Source organism: Callorhinus ursinus, unplaced genomic scaffold (genome assembly GCF_003265705.2).
Source record: "Callorhinus ursinus isolate GAN/ISIS: 27379988/994484 unplaced genomic scaffold, GSC_fseal_2.0 scaffold12, whole genome shotgun sequence".
In the NCBI taxonomy this organism is placed as follows: domain Eukaryota; kingdom Metazoa; phylum Chordata; class Mammalia; order Carnivora; family Otariidae; genus Callorhinus; species Callorhinus ursinus.
The window spans coordinates 1,863,975-1,888,331 of record NW_027397074.1 but is presented as its reverse complement, the minus strand read 5'-3'; the positions used below and the strand labels follow the sequence as shown (position 1 = coordinate 1,888,331).

At 40.2% G+C, this 24,357-nt stretch overlaps 1 protein-coding gene across 2 annotated transcripts in view; it reads left to right on the top strand.

The window, feature by feature from the left end:
* The window catches only part of PRKAR2B (protein kinase cAMP-dependent type II regulatory subunit beta), an 83,389-nt gene extending 60,582 nt beyond the window's left edge, over positions 1-22,807 (top strand). The window contains exons 5-12 of one of the 2 annotated variants that reach the window (XR_003208517.2): positions 6,912-7,018; positions 9,736-9,889; positions 14,321-14,422; positions 16,170-16,244; positions 18,536-18,601; positions 18,733-18,871; positions 20,833-21,424; positions 22,487-22,807. Coding sequence is in view for 1 of the 2 variants with exons in the window: in XM_025872654.2 (XP_025728439.1) it covers positions 6,912-7,018; positions 9,736-9,889; positions 14,321-14,422; positions 16,170-16,244; positions 18,536-18,601; positions 18,733-18,871; positions 20,833-20,966 (777 nt within the window). In the remaining variant the exon portion in view is untranslated. Of the gene's footprint in view, positions 1-6,911; positions 7,019-9,735; positions 9,890-14,320; positions 14,423-16,169; positions 16,245-18,535; positions 18,602-18,732; positions 18,872-20,832 lie in introns of both variants that reach the window. The other variant, XM_025872654.2, reaches the window with a different exon arrangement.
* The last annotated feature ends 1,550 nt before the right edge of the window (positions 22,808-24,357 follow it).

The window sequence follows — 24,357 nt, the reverse complement described above, 5'->3', positions numbered from 1 at the left end:
CATCTCATTTATCTAGAATGATAATGACTCTGTGACATTAAAGGACACTAAAACTATGTGATCTCTAATCATCTTCCACCAATAGGAGTCCAAATAATGATTAGTGGAAAGCTACAACTTTGTGTGTGTGTGGTATTGGAATTAAACTAATTTAGTATTTAACTCTTTCCTCCAGATACACAGAGAGGACAGCTGTAAAATTAATGCTCAGTTTTACCCTTAGGGGTAGGCTTCAGCTAAGGAGATTTCTCTATTTTTCAACTAGAAATTTACTTGGGAGAGTTTCAGAGCTCACCAGAAGCAGGGCTTCTCTTACTTTCCTGTGTCTGTCTGTCACCAGAGGATCTTGTTCAGAAGGCAGAGTCTGGTTCAGTAGATGTGTGGTGGAGCCTGAGAGTCTGCATTTCTCACCGGCTCTCAGGTGAGGCCGGGGTCCTGGCCCCCAGCCACGCTTCCTGTAGCGAGGATGAGCGCCGGCCGCGAAGTGCTCCAGCTCTGGATTTGGGTGACTACCGCGTGTTCCTCTGTGTGCATACTTTCCTGTTGAATCGAAGCCATATTTCAGTGCTCCAGCAGTGACTGTGTGGTGCTCTCCGGTGCCCCTGTGCCCAGTGATAAATAGACGGGCGTCGGATGGCTGCCAGGCGTGTTTTCCGGAGATGCCGCTGCCTGTTCTGTCTCCTCCTTTCTTGCCATTTCACCTTTAACTCTTTTAAAAGCACTGTGAAAATTTTGGATGCATTTAAAATAATTTTTAAAAAGCTTTCACTAGTATATTCTGGCCAGGAACAGCTTTACCTAATTAAAGTGGTGATTTTTATAAACAGTAAATTTTCTTTTAAAAATTTTATTTATTTATTTGACAGAGAGAGAGAGTGAGAGAGGGAACACAAGCAGGGGGAGTGGGAGAGGGAGAAGCAGGCTTCCCGAGCAGGGAGCCTGATGTGGGGCTTGATCCCAGGAAGCTGGGATCATGACCCAAGCTGAAGGCAGACGCTTAAAGGCAGATGCTTAACGACTGAGCCACCCAGGCTCCCCTTATTTATTTTTTTAAAGATTTTATTTATTTATTTCAGAGACAGAGGGAGAGCAAGAGCCTAAGCCGGGGGGAGCGGCAGAGGAAGAAGCAGGCTCCCCGCTGAGCAAGAAACCCCAAGCGGGACTTGGTCCCTGGACCCTGATATCATGATCTGAGCTGAAGGCAGATGCTTAACCAACTGAGCCACCCAGGCACCCCAAATAGTAAATTTTTTTAGCCTTTTTTTGCTGCTGTGTTGAAGGTCTTCAATATATGTATTTTAAAAGCCAGTTCTTGGGGAGGCGGGGGAGAAGAAGCCAGTTCACGAAGTTAGCAAATTCATGAATTGTCATTATTGAGTATTTTATAGGGAAGAAGCAAATATATTTACATAGTTGTTTCCAAAAGATGTTTTTTTTAAAAATGTGAGCTCAAGCTATCTTGATTTATTTCCCTACATTTCTGGAAATGATGCAAAATATAGATGAGTAAAACTTTATTTTTCTCAACAGATTACTACCTAGAATAAATAAAAACCTCCCCAAACATGGCAGATTGAAGATTTTAGGTTAAGCTCATGTTTTAAACAGTCTTCTAGTGTTTCACGATACATATTTTTTTTTTACAATACCCGGATGCATTTAAAGTGAATTACATATTCAACTCCAATAACCTGCTATACAACATCTCCTTTCACTTTGATGCCCAGACTGCTCACTGTGCTCCGAAGTCCATGTAAAGCCTTTTTAGGGACGCCGCAGAAATACTCAGACATGGCTCTTGTCTTCTTGGAATTTATAATTTGATGAGGGATTCAAAAGCAGTTTTGTACAACATGGTCCATGCTGTGATGGAGTCAGGACACTGAGGAGAGGGTCCCTCGGCCCCACCTGGGGATTCAGGGAGCTGGGGAGGCCACGCGAGCTGAGCTGCAGAGAGTGAGTAGGAAGGAGAGTGGTTCCACAGGAGCCTGCACCAGCGGACACTGGTGGCGAGAGCTCAGATACGGGTGTGCTGTGTCATCAGGGGCCCTTCCAGAATGCGCCCTGTAGTGTCGGCCACGTACTGGAGGCAGGGGGAAGTCACCATCGAAACATCCTAAGCAGAGAAATGAACAGTCAAATGTGTCTGAGGTCGCTGCAGTGGCAGGACGGAAGGTAGAAAGGCGGGAAATGGGCTTAGGGAAGAGGGCAAGGGGACGGTTTCATAAACTATTCAAGATTAGCAGAAGTTGGCACTTTTTAGGGACCGAACGGTTTGTGACCTGTTGGAAAGGGTCTAGGATGACTCCCACTGTCTCGCTGGAATGAACACGAGCTGGTACCTTTTTCTGAAACGGGAAGATTTGGAGGAGGAAGGAAGCAGTAAATACTAACTAGGAAGAAGAATGATCCTGGCCTTTTACGTACTATCCCATCTGAATTCCCTGATGTCGTTGGTAAACTTGGAAATCTGGCACCTCCTAGGCCTCCGAAATCTTTCCTGGGAGGGCTGTATATTCCTGTGTTTGAGCACAGCATTTATAATTATTAATCTCTTTGAAGATATCCTTTTCATGAATATTTTAATGCTCGACTCAGTAGGCCATTTTTCTTCTGAAATATTTCTAATTTGAGGCAAACTGAAATAACTTTCCTATGCTCCATGATAGGTTCTTTCATTAATGGAGAGTAAATTGTTATTTTTGAAGTTAGAGACCTTTCATCGAGCTCTAATTTGCTTTCTGTAGAATAAGATGTAGATTTCCTACTGTAGTTGTCAGTCACTGGGATAAGCCTCTGCATATTAAATATTTCCTAAGTTCTTTTCACTCTGTGCATAATTATGGGGAAATTGCATTTTGATTGATTAGAATAGACACCTGTCACAGTGAGAAGTTCTAGAAGAAATGATTGTTCTGTATTTTACCAGGAAATACTTTTTTTGTATATTATGTGTGAATTCCTAAGCTTTATCATGTTTTAAAATGCAGCTAAATACCAAGACAACCAAAAAATTTTCTAGAGCAGTGTATTTCATTTTTTTTTCTCCATTTGACATTTAGAGAAAGAGCTAATCAATAAAGCTGATATTCTCTCTCCATCTGGACTAAAAGAGTTGGAATATAAATAGTAAGTGCAGCAAAATATTAGTAAAACATTTAATCAAACTTCATAATTTTGATGGGTGACCATATGCTGCCTGGTTGATGAACTCATTTGGATAAAATGGTCCCCATGGGGCCAATTAGCCAGACATCCAGACAGCACTGCCACACTGGCTTCATCTTTTGCAGGGGCTCCTGTTTCACAAGTAGGTGTCAGAGCTCACACAGGGACTGAGGGAGGGGATGAAAACCCCTTCCTGCAGGACCCACCCCCATGTTCCTCCACAAGCTTTGCTTAGCTCACGGGAAGATGCAGTAGTATATTCTCTGTTCAAATGGAGAGCTCGGGTTTTTTAATTAAAAGTTCTAAGTCTGTTTGCATACACAATTTATAAAAATCCAAAAAAAACTAAAGAGTAGTCGGGGAGAGAAAATCTCCCTCACACCCCAGCTTCTCAGGAGCCACGTGTTTTGAGCATTCTCATGGGTATTTTTCCAGGGTTATGCTTTGTACAGAGCAGTATGATGTTTTTTTTTAAATTTCAGTGGCAGCAAACTCTCCATGGTGTCCTGCCCCGTTCTTCTTTTTACTTAGCAATATATCTGTATTTGTAGAGGTTCTGTATTCTTTTTAAAAATTATTTGTGGGCGCCTGGGTGGCTCAGTCGTTAAGCGCCTGCCTTCAGCTCAGGTCATGATCCCAGGGTCCTGGGATCGAGCCCCGCATCGGGCTCCCTACTGAGCGGGGAGCCTGCTTCTCCCTCTCCCACTCCCCCTGCTTGTGTTCCTGCTCTATCTCTCTCTGTCAAATAAATAAATAAAAATCTTTAAAAAATAAATAAAAAAATAAAAATTGTGTCTGGGAGGTGCCTGGGTGGCTCAGTTGGTTAAGCATCTGCCTTCAGCTCAGGTCATGGTCCCAGGGTCCTGGGATCGAGCCCCACATCGGGCTCCCTGCTGAGCAGGGAGCCTGCTTCTCCCTCCGCCTGCCACTCCCTGTGCTTGTGTTCTCTCTCTCTGTCAAATAAAAAATAAAAAAGCTTTACAAAAATTATTTGTGTCAGTATGATTTTTGATTTTATAAAAGTTTAAATTGGTAATATTTATGTATTATAAAGCTAAACCAGGAAAACACATTAACATTTTGCTGTTGTATCATTTATTAAATTCGTATACATAACCAAGGAGGGCCCACATCATCAAAATAATATTGCAAAAGAAGAGCAAAGTTGGAGGACTCACACTTGCCAATTTTAAAACTTTTGCTACAGGGGCACCTGGGTGGCTCAGACACTTAAGCATACCACTCTTGGTTTTAGCTCAGGTCATGATTTCAGGGTTGTGAGATCGAGCCCCATGCTCAACAGGGAGTCTGCTTGAGATTCTCTCCCTCTGCCCCTCTCCCCCTTTCTCTCTAAAATAAATAAATCTTAAAAAAAAAAAAAAAAAACCTATACTGCAGAGCTCCAGGAATAAAAACAATGTGTTACTGGCCTGGGTAGACACATAGAATAGTGGAATAAAATTGAGCTCTAGAAACAAACCTATACATTTGATTTGATATCCATTTGATTTTTGATGAGCGTGCCAAGACCATTCAATGGTGAAAGAATAGTCCCTTCAACAAATGGTGCTGGGACAACTGGATATCCCACACACACAGAAACCAACTTGTGGTTTACACTGTACACAAAAATTAACTGAAAATGGATCCAAGACCTAAATGTAAGCTCCCAAACTATAAAAACTCTTAGAAGAAAACACAAGGGTAAATCTTCATGACCTTGAATTTATTTAGCAGTGGATTCTTAGGTGCACTCCAAAGACAAGAATATGAAAAGAAAGAAATTGGACTTCATAAAAAATAAAAAAATTTGTGCATCAAAGGACATTATTGAAAAAAGTGAAAGACATTCTACCGAATGGGAGAAAATAGTTGCAAATCATATATATATAATGGCCAAATATCCAAAAATATATAAAGAACTCTTATAACTCAATAACAAAATAACCCAACTTAAAATTAGGCAAAATACTTGAATAGACATTTCTCCAAAAAAGATATACAAATGACCAATAAACACATGCAAATATTCTCAACATAGCTAGTCATTAGGGAGATGCCAATCCCGAAACCACAATGAAATACCAGCCCAGCACTACTAGGGTGGGTATAATTTTTTTTTTTAAGAAGGGAAAATAACAAGTGTTGGCGAGGATGTGGAGAAATTGAAACCCTAGTACTTTGCTCGTGGGAAAGAAAATGGTTTAGGCACTGTGGAAAACAGCTTGGCAGTTGCTCAAAAAGTTCTAGAATTACCATATGACTTAGTAGTTCCACTCCTTGGTATAAGCCAGAAGAATTGACATAAATATTCAAACAAATACTTGAATATGAATGTTCAGTAGCCCCACTATTCACAGTAGCCAAAAGCAAAACAATCCAAGTGTTCATTGACAGATGAATGGATAAACAAAATGTGGTATATTTACAGTGGAATATTATTCATCCGTAAAAGAGGAATAAAGTAGGATATATCCAGAACAAGGATGAACCTCGAAAACCTTATGCTGAGTGAAATAAGGCAGAAGCAACAGGACACATTGTATGATTGCATTGTAGGAAATATCCAGATTAGGGGAATCCATAGAGATAGAAAACAGGTAGGTGTTGCCAGGGGCCAGTGAGGGGAGAATAGCGAAGTGACTGCTTAGTGGGCATAGGGCTTCTTTTTGGGGCGATGCAAATGTTTGGAAACTAAGAAGTGGTGGTTGCACAACTTTTTGGCCACTGAATTGTTCACTTAACCATAGTTAATTTTATGAGAAATTTAACCTCACGAAAAAACTATATATAATTCATCTGAGCACCTTGGTTTCCATTAGTTTCAATATTTAATGGCTCAGATACACTTTGAGGAGGCAGTTAAATCAGTGGTTTACAGAATCAATCACTGAAGCACTTCCACAAAGTCCCTGGGTTCCACAAAACCCAGTTTGAGAAACAGCCCTTTTGTCTGAGGGTCTTTGAATTGTTCCTGTAGTTGTTCTGAGGAAAGATTTCTTCACCTTCTAGTTTATTCTCACTAGCTGAAGTTTATCCTTAAGCCTTGTCAGCCACCCTTGAGCAGAATAAAAATTTCATGTAGTTTAGGTAGTTGAAGGACAGGTTTGACGTTTCTGGCTTCAGTGTTAATAAATCTGTCCTACGGAGGTAAATGGTTGCTTCTTGAAGAGAACTATAGTGGTAAAGAACAGTGATAACAAATTTGCCATAGTCAATTTTGGATTTGCCTATGTTGTTTTTCTGTTATGTGTTTTTGTTTTTGGTGCTAAAACCAAACAAGATTGGAGCCAGAATTTGAATTCACTAAGTATTTAGTTCTAGTGATGACTAAACACAGGGAAGTTTTAAAAACAGTCTTTAAAAGGCATTTGCAGTCGTTCTTTACGAACCTGGTCATTTTAGTTGCCAAGGTTCTATTTCATGTGTAAGGTATATGGTGTTTGGTGGTTTGTTTTTCAATATATTACAGTGGTGATCATTGTGCTGAAATATTCTGAAGTAGCTAATTATAATTACTTTCAGGTACTGAAGATGAAAGGAAATACATAATCATCTCATTTGTTAGGTGGCGAGAACAACTGTGCTGTGTACTTTTTCTTTTTTTGACAAGATTTAGTGGCAGTGATGATATTTCTGTTTCTTCGAGCTGGTTCACAGAAATATAAAGCCAATTACGGTTAGTTAAAGGAAGATATTGTAGACAAACATAAGGATTGTATCTTTTCTTTTTAAAAAAATAGGAGCAGATGTCTCAAGTGTTAGATGCCATGTTTGAAAAACTGGTCAAAGAAGGGGAGCATGTAATTGATCAAGGTGATGATGGTGACAACTTCTACGTGATTGATAGGTAAGTTTTGCATAACCTCACTGCTGAAATGTAATGACCCTTCTGTATAAATTCTCAGCGGTTCTTATAACAACTGGCAAATTAATATTTGATAGTTGCTGTTACCTCTTTAATATTCGATAGTGGCTGTTACCTCTTTGTTCTTGTTACTCCATAATATGCCCTGGAAGCCTGCTGTGAATACGTGTGGTGAAACCACATTAGATCATGAAAAGAGGCCTAGTTTATAGAAGAATGGATGGTTTTGGTTAGTTAAATCTATAAATCTCAGTCATTTACTGTGAGCTGCTTCACTTATTAACTTTGGCTTGAGAGGATGCCTGTTACACTTAGGAGGGAGGCAGAGCACAGCATCTGGGGTGTTGAATCATATAACTCAATCTGTTCTTTTTTTATTAACGATAAAGTAAAACATGCACATGGTAGAGAGGGTAGTTTATGTTCTTTCCAGAAATTGTTTTTGCATTCTTGTGCATTAAAAACATAGAGATGTTATTTTAAAACACCGTAGAGAGATTATTTTATTTAAATGAGAAGGTGGGCATTCATATTGAAAATGTAATTTCAGAAAACATCTTCACTTTGTCAAAGAAGAGCGTGCTTTAAGCAGTAATTAGGTAAGAGCCCTAACTGTACTTGGGGGAGCAGTCTGAACGGAGGCTATATTTCCTCACTTTGGTAAAGTGATGCTGAACTGCCCCTCCCGTTTTGGGGGCCACACAGGTCATCTCTCAGCCTGGCCGGATTCATTGGGTTGCATTTGCTTCTCTGGGTAGAGTTGTGCTCAGCTCATAGCCTTGTGGAAAATCACACCCCATCTGTCTGCACAGCCTCATTTCTTGACTTGGCTCTGTGGTTGGCATCTCTCCTATATCAGCAGTCATGCACGCTCTCTGCGTGGAGGGCTCTCACCGACTCCTCCATTTCCTTGTCTTAATGCCGTGGTGACCTGTAGAGCCATTGTCGAGGGCTGGGGTGGGGTGAGCTCTCTGATTTTAGAACAGACCCATTTATTTCATGTATAAATTAAAGTCTTGATTTTTGTATCCTTAACAGCTTTCATCAGTGAAACACCTCAGAAATTCACTTAGCTGTTACACTGTATTTAACTGTAGGGTATATGGCAAACCGAAATACGGTTAAAAACCCCATTACATTTCCTGGTTCACTTAGATCCTAATCAGCCACTTGACAGATGAAAACTCCCAGGCGCACAGAAGTGACAGGAGTCGGTGAAGGTCAGCCAGCTCGGCATCCGGTCTCTTGGCCACTGTTCGTGGTCTTTCTGTGGCTCCACTCTGCCCCACGCTTCACGTTATCGGAGAGAAATGTGTATGAGAAGGTGGTACAGGCTTTAGACCATGTGCTGGCAGCTGGACTGGAGGCTCATTTTACTTCTCATCAGCACATTTGTTGTGTACTTTATTCTGTTCAAAGTAGAAAATGTATAAAATGGTTTTGGTGCTAAAGTGTAAATAGTGTTAATAGAAGAATTAGTCTGTACTTGAAAAATAGTCATGAAACCCATTCTAGAAGGTATCCTTGAAAAGCCCTTCTATCCATGAACATCAAGCCATTTATTCTCTTATTTGTTAGTGTTTGTGTAGTATCTTGTTTTTTGCTTTTGTTTTATCTTTACCATTCATAATCCTTTCCTAATCTTAAAAGCTCTCCCTTTTTTGTCTTTGTTAGGGGTTTAGCCAACAGAATAAAGCCAAAGAATTTCTGCTGTCTGTGCTCCCAGGTGTTTCAGCAAGACTTGAAGCCGTGTTCTCTGATAAAACACAGTGTATGGGAAGAGTGTCGTCTGCAGGAAGAATGTAGTTCTGTAGATACAGGGTCTGTGAAATGTGTAGGACAGCGCCAGGCAGACGGAGGGCTGCTTGCCTAGAACATGAACCCAAATAAAAGATAAGCACAAAATAAAAAGACCTTCAAAAAGACCAGGATCAGATATTCAGTCTGAATTTCTACTACATTTTGCTCTAGCTTGGGGGTCAGTCTGCAGTAAAGCCCCAGATGATGTAAAGAGCCACAGTAAACTCTTTAGGCTTTGAGGCCATGTGGTCTCAGCTGCTTGGCTCTGCTACTGTGGTACATACAGATGAGCCATCAAGAAGGTGCAGGCAAACCCGTGTGTTTGTGTTCTGGTAAAACTTTATTCATGAAAGCAGGCAGCCAGTCCGGGGCCTTGCTCTGCTGGCCCCTTCCTTAGATGATACAAGAGCCTTGTAAGTGCTGTATAGTAGGGCTGACCAAATTGTTAGAGCTCTGTTCTTTTAAAAAAAAGTTATCTTCTTCTGATTTCAAGAGTAATACGTGTTCTCTTTAGACACAAAAACTAAAACATCCTTCACTGTTCTTACACTCAGAGATGATTGCAGTCAGCTGCTTCAGAAGGATGTCTGTGCATATTCTGTTCGGTTGGAGTCTCATTTTATCATTTATTTTATTAGAAACTTTTATCGTTCGGTCTCATTTTCCCCCAGCAGGCACATGTCTGGTCCCTACTGCAGTCTAGCTGATGGTGTCTTCCCGCTTGTCTGGCACGGATGTTTTCTCTGGCACATATCAACGTCCTTTTACTACTTGTCATCAGAGAACGGGAAGCTGGAAAGGCGATTTCATCGCACACGGCTCTTCTCCGAAATGATGTTCTATTGTCATGAGATTTGACTTGAGTTACTTTTATCTCTTCTTTTTCATCTGTCCAACAGAGGAACATTTGATATCTATGTGAAATGCGATGGTGTCGGAAGGTGTGTGGGGAATTACGATAACCGCGGGAGTTTCGGTGAACTGGCCTTAATGTACAATACGCCCAGAGCAGCTACAATCACTGCTACCTCTCCTGGTGCTCTGTGGGGTTTGGTGAGTGAGAGATTTATTTCACCCGAGTGTTATTTATGAAAACTGTTATGATGAAAGCCAGGCAGGTAGAGTCTTTTGGTTCTAATAGGTGGATTTCTTTGCGATCCTCCTTGGTCACTGGGGTGATTATTAAGCAGCCACTGGGTGCTGCACTTCTGGGCACTGGGTTAAATCTTCATGTTCTTTCCCAGTGAAGTCAGGAGCTTAACCTACTGGTCCTGGGAAAGAGACTCAGATCCGAAATGCTCCTCTTTTACCCACCGTTAAAAACCAGCCACCCAGACAAATGAACAAGGCCTCCAGCGCTGTTTTTTCAGGTAGCTTTCTGGGGTATGACATGATCTGTGCTTCCCCAGGTGTGGTCCCCGGACCAGGAGAACCTATGTCACCTGGGCACTTTGCTGGAAATGCAAATTCTGGCCCCGCCCCCTTACTGATTTGGGTCCCCCGAATCAGAAGCTCTTGAGATGGGGCACAGTGATCTGTGCTTGAGCAAACCCACCACGTGACTCGGATGCATGCTAGCTAGAGTTTGAGAAGCCTCCATAAACAGGTTCTCTTGGTGTGCTTTAAAGTGGTAACAGCTTTGCCTCGAAAAGCAGCTGGGTAGCATCAAAATACCTGATGCCTCTGTTTCTCACCTGGACACACATCAGAATTACTTGACGGTGGGGGAGGGGGGTGGAAATGTTAAAAAAAATTCCTCTTGCTGAGGCTCCACCACAGACCAATTTAATCAGACCCTGCCGGGGTGGGACCTGGGCTTTTAAAATAAATTTGTTAATGGTGATATTTCTGTAAGACTTAAAAGTTGGTTTGAGGTGAGGTGGGAAGGGAGATTCTTTTCATACGTGATATCAGGATGCAGAGTAGCTGATTCTAGGAGGTCTCCGATGTGCTTACGGATTACCTGGGAATATAGTTAAAATGCAGATCCTGATTCACTGGATCTGGAATGAGGCATATGATTTTGCATTTCTCATAAGCTCCCAGGAGACCCCAGTGCTGTTCTGCCCAGAGCACACTTTAAGCAATGCTGATTTTAGGACATGTTTGCAGTGCTTGTATTTTCTTTTTAAATTGTTGAAAACGGCCCACTCTCTAGTTTTGACATGTATTTATTAGATTAGTTCTCTCAAAAATCCTTTTGTGGAAGGAGAAGAGATTGAGAGAATAGGATGTCTGTTTGCAATCCGGCTCCCAAGGACCGTATGTAGCTTTACATAAGTAACCCGTTACTCCCTGTCGACTCAGCCATTTAACTCTGAAGTTCGTTCAGCTGATAAAAATCTCTTGCTCAGAGAAACCATACATACTGCACATTTCTTCTTATTAGAATCAGGCAGTTACTGTTGCCGTGGTAAAAATGTGATGAGTCACTTTTAAGTTGTACAAGAAAATTTGAAATTGTTTCACACGAGAAGAAACCCGTCGTGGTCTGGCGTGTTTTCAGGACTGTTAAAGATTTGAATACCCAAAGCCAGCAAAGTAGAAACCCCAAACCAGACTGGGCTAGGTCCATAGGACCTGTTTGCCAGTTATCAGAGTGGTTGGCTCCTTCTAGAGTCCTCTGTGACCTGTTCCATTAAGGAAGGCATCCGCTGAAAGTTCGGTCATTCGAATGAGGTTGCCAGCCAGGGTCAGAGGGGTGCGCGGTCCGGAAGCTGCCTCCCGCACATCCTTGGAACAAGATCACACGTGTAGCAGGCTGGCCCCTCTGAGTACTCATAATTTGCAGCCCTGGCAGAAACCTTAAACTGGGTACCAAGGCCCAGCATTTCCCAGTGTGTGTGATACTTAAGCCATCAAGAAGGATTTAGCATTTTCAGAGATTTTTACTTATCTGTGCATGTTATTCAGGTGGGCAGTTTGTGATGATCACCTTGGGGTATGTGCCTAAGTGCAGGAACTTTTTAAAAATTAGAATTAACCTATCACTTAATTCTTCAAATATATTTTTTAAGAGCCACTTACTGAACTGTCCCCTTTCCAGGGAAAGTCGAGTAGAAAAGATGTTTTTCTTTTAAGGCCAGCACATTGGAGCTCTGTCATATAAATGCAGGTAGAAAGATAAGCAGATCCCAAGAGAAAAGTCCTTTGTTAGACTAGTCTAACTTTGTAAATAGTACTTGGTCACTGTTAGCCTTAAGGGTTAACTGATGTGCGTGAACCTGCCGATGATTCAGGGCAATTATTGAAATGACTAGGATGAAAACATTTGAAATGGGACTTTGTGGATTTTAATTATATGTCACAGTGGGTGTGAAGAGGTGGGCCACTAACACAGTTTTTCCCAAGACAAATACCTCATTGTGGTTAATTTTTAATCACTAAACTATTTCTCGTCGTCTCTGTTTTGCAATAAACTCTGTCCATAAAATGGTGTTGCAGCCAGTGCCCAAACCTGATTATAGATCAGAATCACTTGGGGAGCTTTTATGACCTATAGGTTAGTGAGCCCTACACGCAGACATTGTTCGAGTCATTGAAGTATGGGGTCTGAGAACAGTTTTTTTAATGCTATAGCTGATTCTGATGCAGACCCAAGCTTGGAAATTATTTCAATAATTTTACTAATTATCTTGCGCATTTTTCTCTTTTAAAAAAGTTATTAGGATTACAACTCCAAATTACAGCCCTTGTCAAATTGTAATAAACTAAATTGGGGAACAGGATGTTTGCTTTCCTAGAGACTTACATCCACGCTGGCATTTTCCTCCATCCCGCCAATTCAGCTAAATTCAGCCTCACTGTGTCGGACAGTAATTTAATAATTAATGAACATATCGCAGTTTTATTGGATATTAAAGTGGTGTAATTGTTGATCAGTATATGACAAACCAGTGTAATTCTGGGGGCTCTTAACTAAGAACCATTATAAATAATACCTTACCGGGATTTTTTCAAAATAAAGTTTGTAGGAAAACAATTTTTTGAGCTGTTTGTTATCTTTAAAATTTTCCCGAGTTTCCTAATTGAGTTCTGTATCTTTGAGGTTAAGTAGTATAAACAGAGGAATGTTGGAGAACCCTGAGAATGATAAACACTGGCATTTGACTCTGATATTCAAGAAAGTTGTAGTTCCTCTATGCACATTTAAAAAAAAAAAACTCTGACATAATGTGGATGTGATAACCTAGCGTACATAATTTTTTCAAGAGCTCATTATAATTGCTTTATGATTAAAAAATTCAAGTGTTTTTCATGCATTTTTTTCCTGCAACCCACATTTAGATGTCCATTTGGAAAGATCACAACCAGTATATTTACCAGTATATTACTGTGTTTATTTATGTGTCCTTGTGTATAACTGAAATAAATAACTAAACAACACTTTACTAAAAGGTGTGCATGCTGAGATTTTCCATTCTTTATTTTTTACAAAAATGCTGGTCATGGGTGAAGGGGGTCAAAAGGTACCAACTTCCAGTTATAAAATAAATAAGACCTGTGATGTCCTGTCCACCACGGCCACTGTAGTTCATGCTATATTTGAAAGTTGCTAAGAGTGTAGAGCTTAAAAGTTCTCACCACTAGAAAAAAAGAATTTGTAACTATGTATGGTGATGAGTGTTAACCAGACTTATTGTGGTGATCATTTCTCAATATATATGAATGCCAAATTTTGTACACCCGAAACTAATATAATGTTATAGGTCCATAATAACTCAGTTTAAAAAAATGCTGGTCATGGTCCGCTGACTTGATTTTGGATATCCTGGGGATGTTATCCACAGTAAAAGAACTTGTGTTAGCTTGAACTCAAGAGACACGGAGTGCAGTGGTGGCTTCCAGGGGCCGAGGGTGGGAGAGATGGGGAGATGGTGGTCAGAGGGTGGAAACTTCCAGTTACAAGGTGAATGAGTTCTGGGGATTGAATGAACAGCATGGTAATTATCATTAACATTGTACCCTTGAAAGTTGCAAAGGGAGTCTCAAATGTTCTCCTTACAAAAAAGAAAGGGTAATTATGTGAGGTGATACCAGTATTAACTAATCCTTTTGTGGTAATCATTTCTCAATATGTAAGTGTATCAAAGCAATGTTGTATACCTTAAACTTTTACACAATGTTATAGATCAGTTAAATGTTAATAAAGCTGGAGGAAAACAGGGCTAGTGCTTTTTTAATGGTGCAATAGCACCACCTTGTGGGTTTATCCCAGTTACATGTTGGCCAGTTCTTCCGAATAAAAGGAAATAGTTTCCTTTTTAAAAAAAAAATGAAAGTAATATTTTATGTGGGTCTATATTTTATGCCTGAAGAAATAAAAAAAACCTGAAAAAAGTATAATAACATTAAACTTTTATTTCAAAATCTTCAGTTATTGTTTGTTCCTTATTGGGACTAAAATGAAACTATCTCTTCAAACTTTTTTTCCTAATAAAATCTACCTCTTAACTGTCTTTGTATCTGCTATTCTGCCTTTAGGACAGGGTAACCTTCAGGAGAATAATTGTAAAAAATAATGCCAAAAAGAGAAAAATGTATGAAAGCTTTATCGAGTCACTGCCATTCCTTAAATCGTTGGAAGTAAGTATATGTTTATGCTTTTGTTTTATTTTGCTTTAAAAGTTGTTCTGTTTGGAACATTTAGTTCTGGAGGAAAGTTTCTTTGAATATTTTTATTTGAAAAGATTACATGATGGTGTTTGTATAACATGGTATTTCTTTCACTACCTGTAGCTGCAGATGTTTTGTTTTGCTTTGTTTTACAAGTAATAGACTCCTGTGAGTGTCTAGAACAGATTTATATGTGGTCTTTATCTAAAAGCAGACTTCATGGATATTTACCCAAAGAATACAAAAATAGTAATTCAAAGGGATACACATGTCCCGATGTTTATAGCAGCATTATTTACCACAACCAAATTATGGCAATAGCCCACATGTCCGTCAACTGATGAATGGATGAAGAAGAGGTGTATATACACATATATATATGTATATACACACACATATACACACAATGGAATATTACTCAACCATAAGAGAGAATGAAATCTTGCCATTTATGACAGACGGAGCTGGAGAGTATAATGCTAAGGGAGAAATAAGTCAGTCAGAGAAAGACAAATACCCTATGATTTCACTCGTAATTGAAGAAACAAAACAGATGAGCAGAGGGAAAGTAAAGAGAGACGAAACAAGAAACAGACTCTAGAGAACACACTGATCGTCACGGGGCGGGGAGGGGTTGGGGGGGTGGGGAAATAGGGGATGAGGAGTAAGGAGGGCGGGGGGACTTGGTGTGATGAGCACCGGGTGTTGTATGGAGGTAACGGATCCCTATATCGTCTGCCTGAAAACTAATATGATACTGTATGTTAACTGACTGGGATTTAAGTAAAAACTTAAAAGATGTAAAAGCAGACTGAGGTAATGATAGAAATGTGGGCAGTAACTAGTTACACCTTTACAGGGAGAGCTTGTCGAAACACGGCATGCCTTTTCCTTCCCAGTCAACCTTGCTGTTTACCCCTCTGCTCCTTTCCTCTTCAGACTGGCATTCCAGGGTCTCTTTTGTTTTCAGGCTATGCTTACTCACTTGGCGAACTTGTCAAATGCCCTGGCTTTAAACACTGCTTATACATTGATGCCTCCTAAAATGGCCATTACCAGGCCAGGTCCCTCTGTCAAATGGCAGACGCATTTATCCAATTGCATGGTTGATATTTGCGCTCACAGGTCTAATCGACATCTCAAACCTAGCGCGTCCCAGCTCTCCTCCTCCCCTGCCTTCCCCACCTTCCTGTGTCTGGGCCACAAGCCTCAGGATTAGCACTGATTCATCTCCTGAAATTTCTCTCTGTTGGGTTGTCGGTACACGCCTGGTGGAGGTTTTGGCCACGTTACAGAACGCGTATGAGGCAGCTGATCGTGTCTCGCGGCATCTCTTTTAACATGAAAGATCAGGGGCTGGAAATGCACGTGCCTTCAGAGTTAGGCAGGTGTAACGTAAGGGAGCAGAGGAAGCCAGGGTGGGGTGTCAGCTAGACTCGGCGCCAGCGCCAGAGCGGTCGCCGAACCCCAGCCCGTTGTTGCTGTGTGCCATTTGTGTGGGCTGGGGGTTGCTGAGGCTCCTGATTGTTCATGAGAAGCTGAGAATTCAGGTGCACCTGAGGGAAATCTATTTTAAAATGCTGGCACTTAATACAACACACACACAAAACCATGTGCTCTATTTATTTGGCCTCTAGGCTACCAATTTTTAACTTCTGAAACAGAAGTTTAGTCTGTTTAGTTTAGTCTGTTTAATCATATCTTTTTTTCACTGAAGGTTTCTGAACGCCTGAAAGTGGTGGATGTGATAGGCACCAAAGTATACAACGATGGAGAACAAATCATTGCTCAGGTATAGTGCTTTTTAGGTAATTCAGCTTAGGGTTATATTCCAAAAGGTTCTTCCATGAGGCCGATCTTGATAAATTTTTCATTTGTGTCTGTAATTAGCATGTAGTGGTGGATTAAATGAATATTACTTCTGCCAAATGACCTCTTAAAAGTGGTTTGATTTACAGCCATTAAGCTATTTGAATATTTTTATTTATATAATTAACTCCTGATGAATATGTATTAAATCATCAGATGGATTTCTGGATAATTTTCTACTTGTACATGACATGAAATTTAAACGTATCTACAATAAGATGTCATTGACAATCAGAAAAAACAGGTGAGTGCATTCCTTGAGATAACATGGACCCAGAAGTTGCGCCGGGAGTTCTGCAGTTTTGCCTTTCAGGAGGCAGCTTCCTGGGGCTGCTCCCTGATAAAATTAATCAAGAACGGAACACACTGTACCGTGTACTGTATTAGCTTCCAGGCACGCAATGGGGGCTGATGTGCTGTTTCACCCCTGATGCTTCTCTGAGATCCCAGTTGGAACGGGTAGGAATACACACCTTCGTTACGACAGAACTGCCAAGAAGTAGGATTTATGAAGACAGTCGGAGTTCACAGATAAAGCAGATGGATGATAGGGCCCATATTTCTTAGTTACAGTTCTAAGCCCTGGGCGAATGATTTAAACAGATTTTAAGGTTCTCTGATTTTTGTATCACAACATTTATGCTGTATTATAATTTTAATCTAAAAGTATTGTCTTTTCTTTTGATATATGTGGAATAAGATGTAAGGTCTGTGAGCCTGAGGCAAGAATAATTGTTAGAAGGCAGACACACAAGTAAATCACAAGTCTCTCTCTCCTGTACACACATGTGCACACACAGATTATAGTCAGGGGTTGGAAGGAAGTGGAGTCAAATTAGAGAACAAGGCTGAGGTTCTACTATGGAAGTTGAAAAATAACCAACCACAGAGCACTTTTGACATGATTCTTTTTAGCCTTTTATTTTGAAATAATTACAGATGCATGGTAAATTGCAGTGATCATACAGAGGTCCCATGCCCTTCCCCCACTTTCTCCCGGTACCCCTGGTGTCATTGCACTACACACCATCACACCTACGATCCGACACTGGCACAACCCACAGACCCTGGTGTTGTCACTTCTACGTGCATTTAGAGCACGCTTTGAAAACAAAATTATCAGGCGCCTGGCTCACTTGGTTGGTAGAACACATGACTCTTGATCTCGGGGTTATGAGTTCGAGCCCCACAGTGTGCGTAGAGATTATTTAAAAATAAAATCTGAAAAGACAATTACACAGCAGTCAACAGACGTATTACGATTTTAAACACTTGAAAATTTAACAGGAAGCTTTTATGATACAAAATAAGAGAAAGGAGATTATATGTATTAATCTTAGGGTTTATTGAAAGTATTTTTAGGTATTGTCTTTTAAGCATTTATAAATATCCTTGTTACATAAATCTAGACTCCACATTTTGGTGATGTATTCTGATACTGTGTTTCTTGGATTGTATGTACTAAAGAGTTTTAAAATTCCCAAGTTTCTCTAGAATCACTTTGAGAGGCTCAGAAAAGTCAGTATTTGATGTCATCCGTACTGCACTATTTAATTCAGGAGGCGTCATTGGAAATCAAGGCAGAGTTCACCCAAAAACAAAAAGAAGGGAAATCAGGGATGTAGTTAGAAATGGCAACACTTTCAGGAGCCTTTTTGAGGCCCCGAGGTGGAGTGGAGCATCAGTACAAATGTCACGGTCAGGGCCCCCATGAATTGCCTCCTGATAAGTCTGGTGGTTTTCTCCTCAAGTTTCTCCTCTTCGGGCCACCATGCTGATGCTTATCAGAGGATGAGACAGGGTGCGCATCTGAGCGCTTCTCGGGGAGCACGGGATTGGCTGGTGGAGCAGGAGGTGCTGGGACACAGCCCTGCCATCTCTGACTGTGGACATTGTCATACAGGCTGGAATTGGGGCCAAATTCTTACTTCCATATTTGCTGTATCTCCTTGGCTAGTTTAGCAAGAAGTGCCGCGGGAGAGAGTTTATTATTTCAGGTAATTTTACAAATGAACTCCTTACTCTAGAATTGTTGATCACGGCCTCTCAGTGTAGACGGTGAGATAGTTTGTTCCTCTGGGCCCTGGCTTTTCGGGCAGATCATCCGTACAACGGAGCTGGGTTGATCTCAGGGCTACGAGAGGCAAAAAGGATTGCTGTCAATGAAATCTGCATTCCCCCCCGCCCCCCGCTGTTTTTGTTTCCTTCTTACAGGGAGATTTGGCGGATTCTTTTTTCATCGTAGAATCGGGTGAAGTGAAAATCACTATGAAAAGGAAGGTGAGTGTTGGCAAGTCCTTAAAAATCCATGTTAGCCATAGAGCAACAGGCTTCCTTTCTGATGCTCACCCTCAGGTTAATGGAGTCTTCATGAGGGGAGTCAAGGCTCACACCCTTCCTTACCTTGTCAGGGTAAATCAGAAGTGGAAGAGAATGGCGCCGTGGAAATCGCTCGGTGTTCTCGGGGACAGTACTTTGGAGAGCTGGCTCTGGTCACTAACAAACCTCGGGCAGCTTCCGCACACGCCATCGGGACTGTCAAATGTTTAGGTAGGAGTCACAGTGCCTCTCCTGCTTGCAGTTGGGATGCCTGCATTCCATGTGTTTGTGGGGCTGTACCGATGATTGCACTGGGTCCCAAGTTTTATGGTCCCCACAAATGAGAACAAGGTCAAGATTCATGGCATTGTAGAATCCGTTTGTGGGAGCCCGTTTTTTCTCATACCTATTTTGTTCTTCCGTATGGGCGTGAGAGTACATCTTGTTTTAGTAAAGAATTCGGAGTATGGAGTTTTAGGTCTCATCGCTCAAGTAAAGTTTGTGTTCCCCAAAGAAAAGCCAGCCAGAACGGTATTTTTATAGCGTTCATCAAGGTCTGTGGGCAAAGCCTGAAGGTCTGTGTGAACGCTTCCTCCTCCTAGTCCTACGGAAAGGAGGGTCGGGTTCCTCCAATGCAGGACGGTTTTCTTTGCTGTCTAGCTGTTAATGATGCAGCATCACAAATGCCACGTTCAGCTGGAACACCTCTATGTGCATCTGAGACCTGATCTAGGAGAAAGAACCCGCTTGCATAGTGAGAAGTGAAACCCAGGAGGAGTCCATGTAGAGGACCCTGTAAGAAAATTGATTCCGCAGTAATTAGCCACTCTGTGTTCTCAGACCTGCAGGCATCTTCAGAATTCACTTCTTAGAGAAGTCGCTTTTTAAAAGGCTTTCAGTACGTATGATATTAATCAAGTGTTACACGTGGATGAAAGAGAAGGTAGGTAGAAACTGACAGGTAATTTTCCTGAGTACAGACAGGAAGGAGGAAGAGTAAAGGTGAAGTGAGTGAAACCGCGTTAATTTTTTTCTATAACAAACTTATTCACATTAAACAAAATCTGAGAAATACAGAAAAGGGTAGGAAAAACTCAGTCACCCATACCACCACCACCACTACCCTGTGATCCTGTTCTAATTCCTTCTCATCTTTTTCTGTTTGCATGGGTTTTCTGTTTTAAAGTTTTGTCAACTGCTTTTTTTTTCATTCACTGTAGCTTTGTAGGCACTTGCTCATTTTATTTATCATTTAATCAAATTGTAACATATGAGGTAAACATACGCATTATAAGTTATTCAGTCATTTCCCACTGGCAAATATTTTGGGGGTTGGGGCTCCATATTTTGGGGGTGGGGGAGAGTTTTTGGGTCTGTGTGCATGTACTCTTTTCCCATATATAGGATTTTTCCTTAGCAGTGTTCTCAGGAGTACGCTTTCTTTCTATGGTGTTCGAGGTATACTGCCAGCTCTTTTGGTCTGTCCTAATTTACATGCTACCAGCAATACGAGAACGTCCACTGCCTCTATTCTTGTGAACATTGTCTTTTGCACCTTTGCAAATTTGAGAGGCAAAAAAACCATTTTTTTTAATTTGGATTTCTGTGGTAGAGAGTGTGTTATTTTCCACGTGTATATTACAAATTGAGTTCTTAAAAATGCAGGAGACAGGCAGAGAAAGTGACAGACCCCATATATTTAGAAGTGGACAAAAGCATTTTGGCCACCATGTTGAATTGACTAGCAATAGGATAAACGAGTAAACATTACAAAAGGTAACCCTGGGTCCTTACAGCACAGCATTTTAAACCCTGAGAAGGGAAAACAGTAGAGGAAAAAATCCCTTGCCACCTTTAAGGAGTTCATATTATTGAAGTGGTGACATCAAAACTAATTTATTTTAAAATTCCAAGGCCTTGCCGTAACAGCCCTTCATTTTTTTCTTACTATAGACCAGGAGCCTCCCACCTGACCTAGCATTGCGCAATCAGATTATCAAGGGAACACTGGCTGTTTACTTTCTGAGATGGATCATTTTTATCCTTACGCCCTTTTCTTGCATTTGATAAATATCTAAAAATACCATTGCATTATTGACACCTGCAGAATGGGCATCGTAAATGACTTTGGAATTTTTCAGATTTGCAAAGAATGTTAAATTTGTTTTTCTTTTATTCTCCTCTTTTCTTAGCTATGGATGTGCAGGCGTTTGAAAGGCTTTTGGGACCTTGCATGGAAATTATGAAAAGGAACATTGCCACCTATGAAGAACAATTAGTTGCTCTGTTTGGAACTAACATGGATATTGTTGAACCCACTGCATGAAGCAAAAGTATGGACAAGACCCATAGTGACAAAATTACACAGTAGTGGTTAGTCCACTGAGAATGTGTTTGTGTAGATGCCAAGCATTTTCTGTGATTTCAGGTTTTTTTCCTTTTTTACATTTACAATGTATCCGTAAACAGAGTAGTGATTTAATACTCAATAGGCTTTACCATCACTTTCTAAAGAGTAGGTCAAAAAAATACTGACATACTGATGAGATGACTTTGTACTCCACAAAATTATGATTTGAGTGAAAGATTTATTCAGATGATTGTAATATACTGAAAGTATCTGTGTGTAAGAAGATAATTAAAGGATGCTGCCGTGGGTGATACGTGTTCATTTGGACTTCCCCGGATTGCTGTGTTAGTGAGTGTGCCCGTGAAAAGGGACCCTGGCAGTGACTCATGCTGGACAGCCTTGCATCACATTCTTTTTACAACTCACTATATATAGTAAGTACAGTTTTAACCATTTTTGTTTTCTCAAGTTTTTCTGGCTTGATAAGTTATGTGCTGGCCTTGGACTACGGTAAAATGGTAGAACACATCATATGCAATTTTCAAACCTTTTCTATTTTTGCAATAAAGTACATTCTGACTTCTTTGGCATAATGTCAGTAACCTCCGTACTCCAGTGGTTTTAAGGACAGGCAATGTAGTCATTATGATAATAGGGAAGAGTCTTTTTTAGATGAGAGATCATTGACACAGTTTCCTCATAAAGCATATATCTGCTTCCTTTTTCCATTTTGTAGTTCTCTGTACTCTTTAAAAGTTTGAGTTCGACATGTAATGTCACAAATAGTTTTTTTAAATGCTATTTAAACTTGTCTTCTAGAAGTCAGAGATCTTACATATGCAAAAAAAAAAAAGAAAGAAAAGGAAAAAAAGACCTCTCCTATACCAAAAATATTTTGGGGTCCTTATCAACATGCCCACAGGTATTTCTCTGTTCTTCACTAGGTGTACATAATATGATCCTTTGCAGACATCTGCTCCCATGGGTTTCCTTTAAGGTGGTAGAAATAAATTTTTATGAGCAAAACCATATATAAAGATAAAAGGAATTTCTGCCCCATCCAATTAGGCCTTGCCATTTGTGTTAATGTAGACTCAAAAGTGCAGGATGAACTTAACTGAATAGATTTTCATTGATAATATGTTTATTATTCTGCCACATAAGATGAATTACATTTAACCAAAGCAGTATTATTCTTAACATGATTTCTAGGCCCACATGACCCCAGTGTCTGGAGAGATTAGTTCTAACCAGTTGTTCACTTTTAAATGAGCCCATTGCATTTTGGGAAACAGGTTTTACAGAAATACAAACCTGGGTAAAAATATTCTGTGGCTCTTATAGTGTGATGTTATTAGAGAATGTTTATGGTCTTACATATATAATGAAAATATGGTTAAAATGTTCATCAAGTAATGTACATATAAAAATTATGTAAAGTATAACTTAACCACATTTTAGAACACTGTTTAACAATTTTGCAAACTTTCTTGTAGGAAGAGAGCTTACGACATGAAGATGACTTGTTTTCTATTTCAGATTTCATTTTAAAAGCCAGGTCTGTTAAAAAAGAAAAAAAACCACAAAGAACCCCCAGATTCCTGGCTCATCATTCTGTACTCTTTATCCACTTTTTCAAGATACCTTGTTGCATAAGCTGATTATTAACTATTCATGGAGTAGCAAACAAATGCCTGTTTAATAAAGAACTCTGACCAAGGCTGTAAATGCCAGTTACATTATTTTCAGTATTGTTGGTTATATTTAAATTTACCTTATAATAAAGCACACTTTTATAATAAAATGTTTTTAATGAAGTTTGGGGGTTTTTTTTGTTTTTGGTTTTGTTTTGTTTCACTTGTTTCTGTCTTGGGATTTGGACGGTGCATATTGTACTGTGTGAGAAGCAGGACAGACAGGGGGTACATGTGAAAGCTGCCGCCCCCCCTCCCCCCTGGGCCTAATGCAACAAGAGAGTATAGTACTTTATGGCAATAGGGATTTACAGATTTTAACTATTAGTCATATGTGATCTAAACAATTGCGGTATGCTGCAGACTAACTTGGCCATGTAGGTTCACCAAAGAGTGTGAGTGACTAGGGAATTTACATGTTGAAGCATCTAATTAAAACACCTCACATTTGACTTGTAGATACGGATGTCATCATTCAATCACAAACCAAGATTCTTTACTCTTGGAAGATTCTCCATTGAAGTGTCATTCAAGGATACACTCCGTGTAGCTACAAATTATTCTGGAAGAACCTTCTATTAACACAAGTGCTTCTTGTTTTATATGGTGTTGTGTGTGTGTGTGTTCTGCACATCACTATGAACTAGGGCTTGCTGCCTATATTGTAACAAACAGTGTCTGCGACACAAGTTGGGTGAGCATGCTTGGCTTACTGTTAGAAACTACCAGGCCATTTAAAATGTGTAGAAATGCTGCAAGGGAGGCATGGGACATGAAGTAAGGGACTCTGGATTTGATTGAAATATGTCCCATTAAGTGCCAAGTCCTTTTCCTTTTTAAAGCATCTTGAAGATACTGACCTAGTTTTCCTAATTTTCTCAAGCAATGTTTTATTTATAACAAGGAATGACCCATGGCATTCTTTTTTAAAAATCATTTAAATTCAATTAACATATCATTGGTTTCAGAGGTAGAGGTCAGTGATTTATCAGTCTCCTATACACCCAGTGCTCATTACATCCCGTACCCTCCTTAATGTCCATCACCCAGTTACCCCGTCCCTCCACCCCCACCCCTCCAGCAGCCCTCAGTTTGTTTCCCATGATCAAGAGTCTCATGGTTTGCCTCGCTCTCCGATTTCATCTTGTTTTATTTTTTCCTCTCATCCCCTATGAGCCTCTGTTTTGTTTCTTTAATTCCACCTATGAGTGAGATCGTATGACAGTTGTCTTTTTCTGACTTATTTGGCTTGGCATAATACCCTCAGTTCCATCCATGTCGTTGCAAATGGCACGACCTATATGGCATTCTTAAAACGTCATGTGTAAGCCCAGAGGGGTAAGTAATACATCTGGATAAGCCATGGCTTTGTTAAATAACTAAACAAGGAATTCTAATATCTGAATAAAATGTTAATACCAAAGGGAGAAATGGAATTATTCACGCATAAGGGAGAAAGAATAACAAGGAATGCTGGCTTCTGAAATTAAGAGAGTGTGAAGTGCAGCCTGATGCTGAATATCAGAATTTTGACCAAAACAAATTGGAATAGGAGTTGAGACAACACTGCCTGCTCCGGGATATTTTTAAAGGCAGCAAAACTGGTTGAGCAACTGAAACTATATAGTTGTTAGTCTTACCAGGTACTTAAAGAAAATAGACCTTAAAAGTAT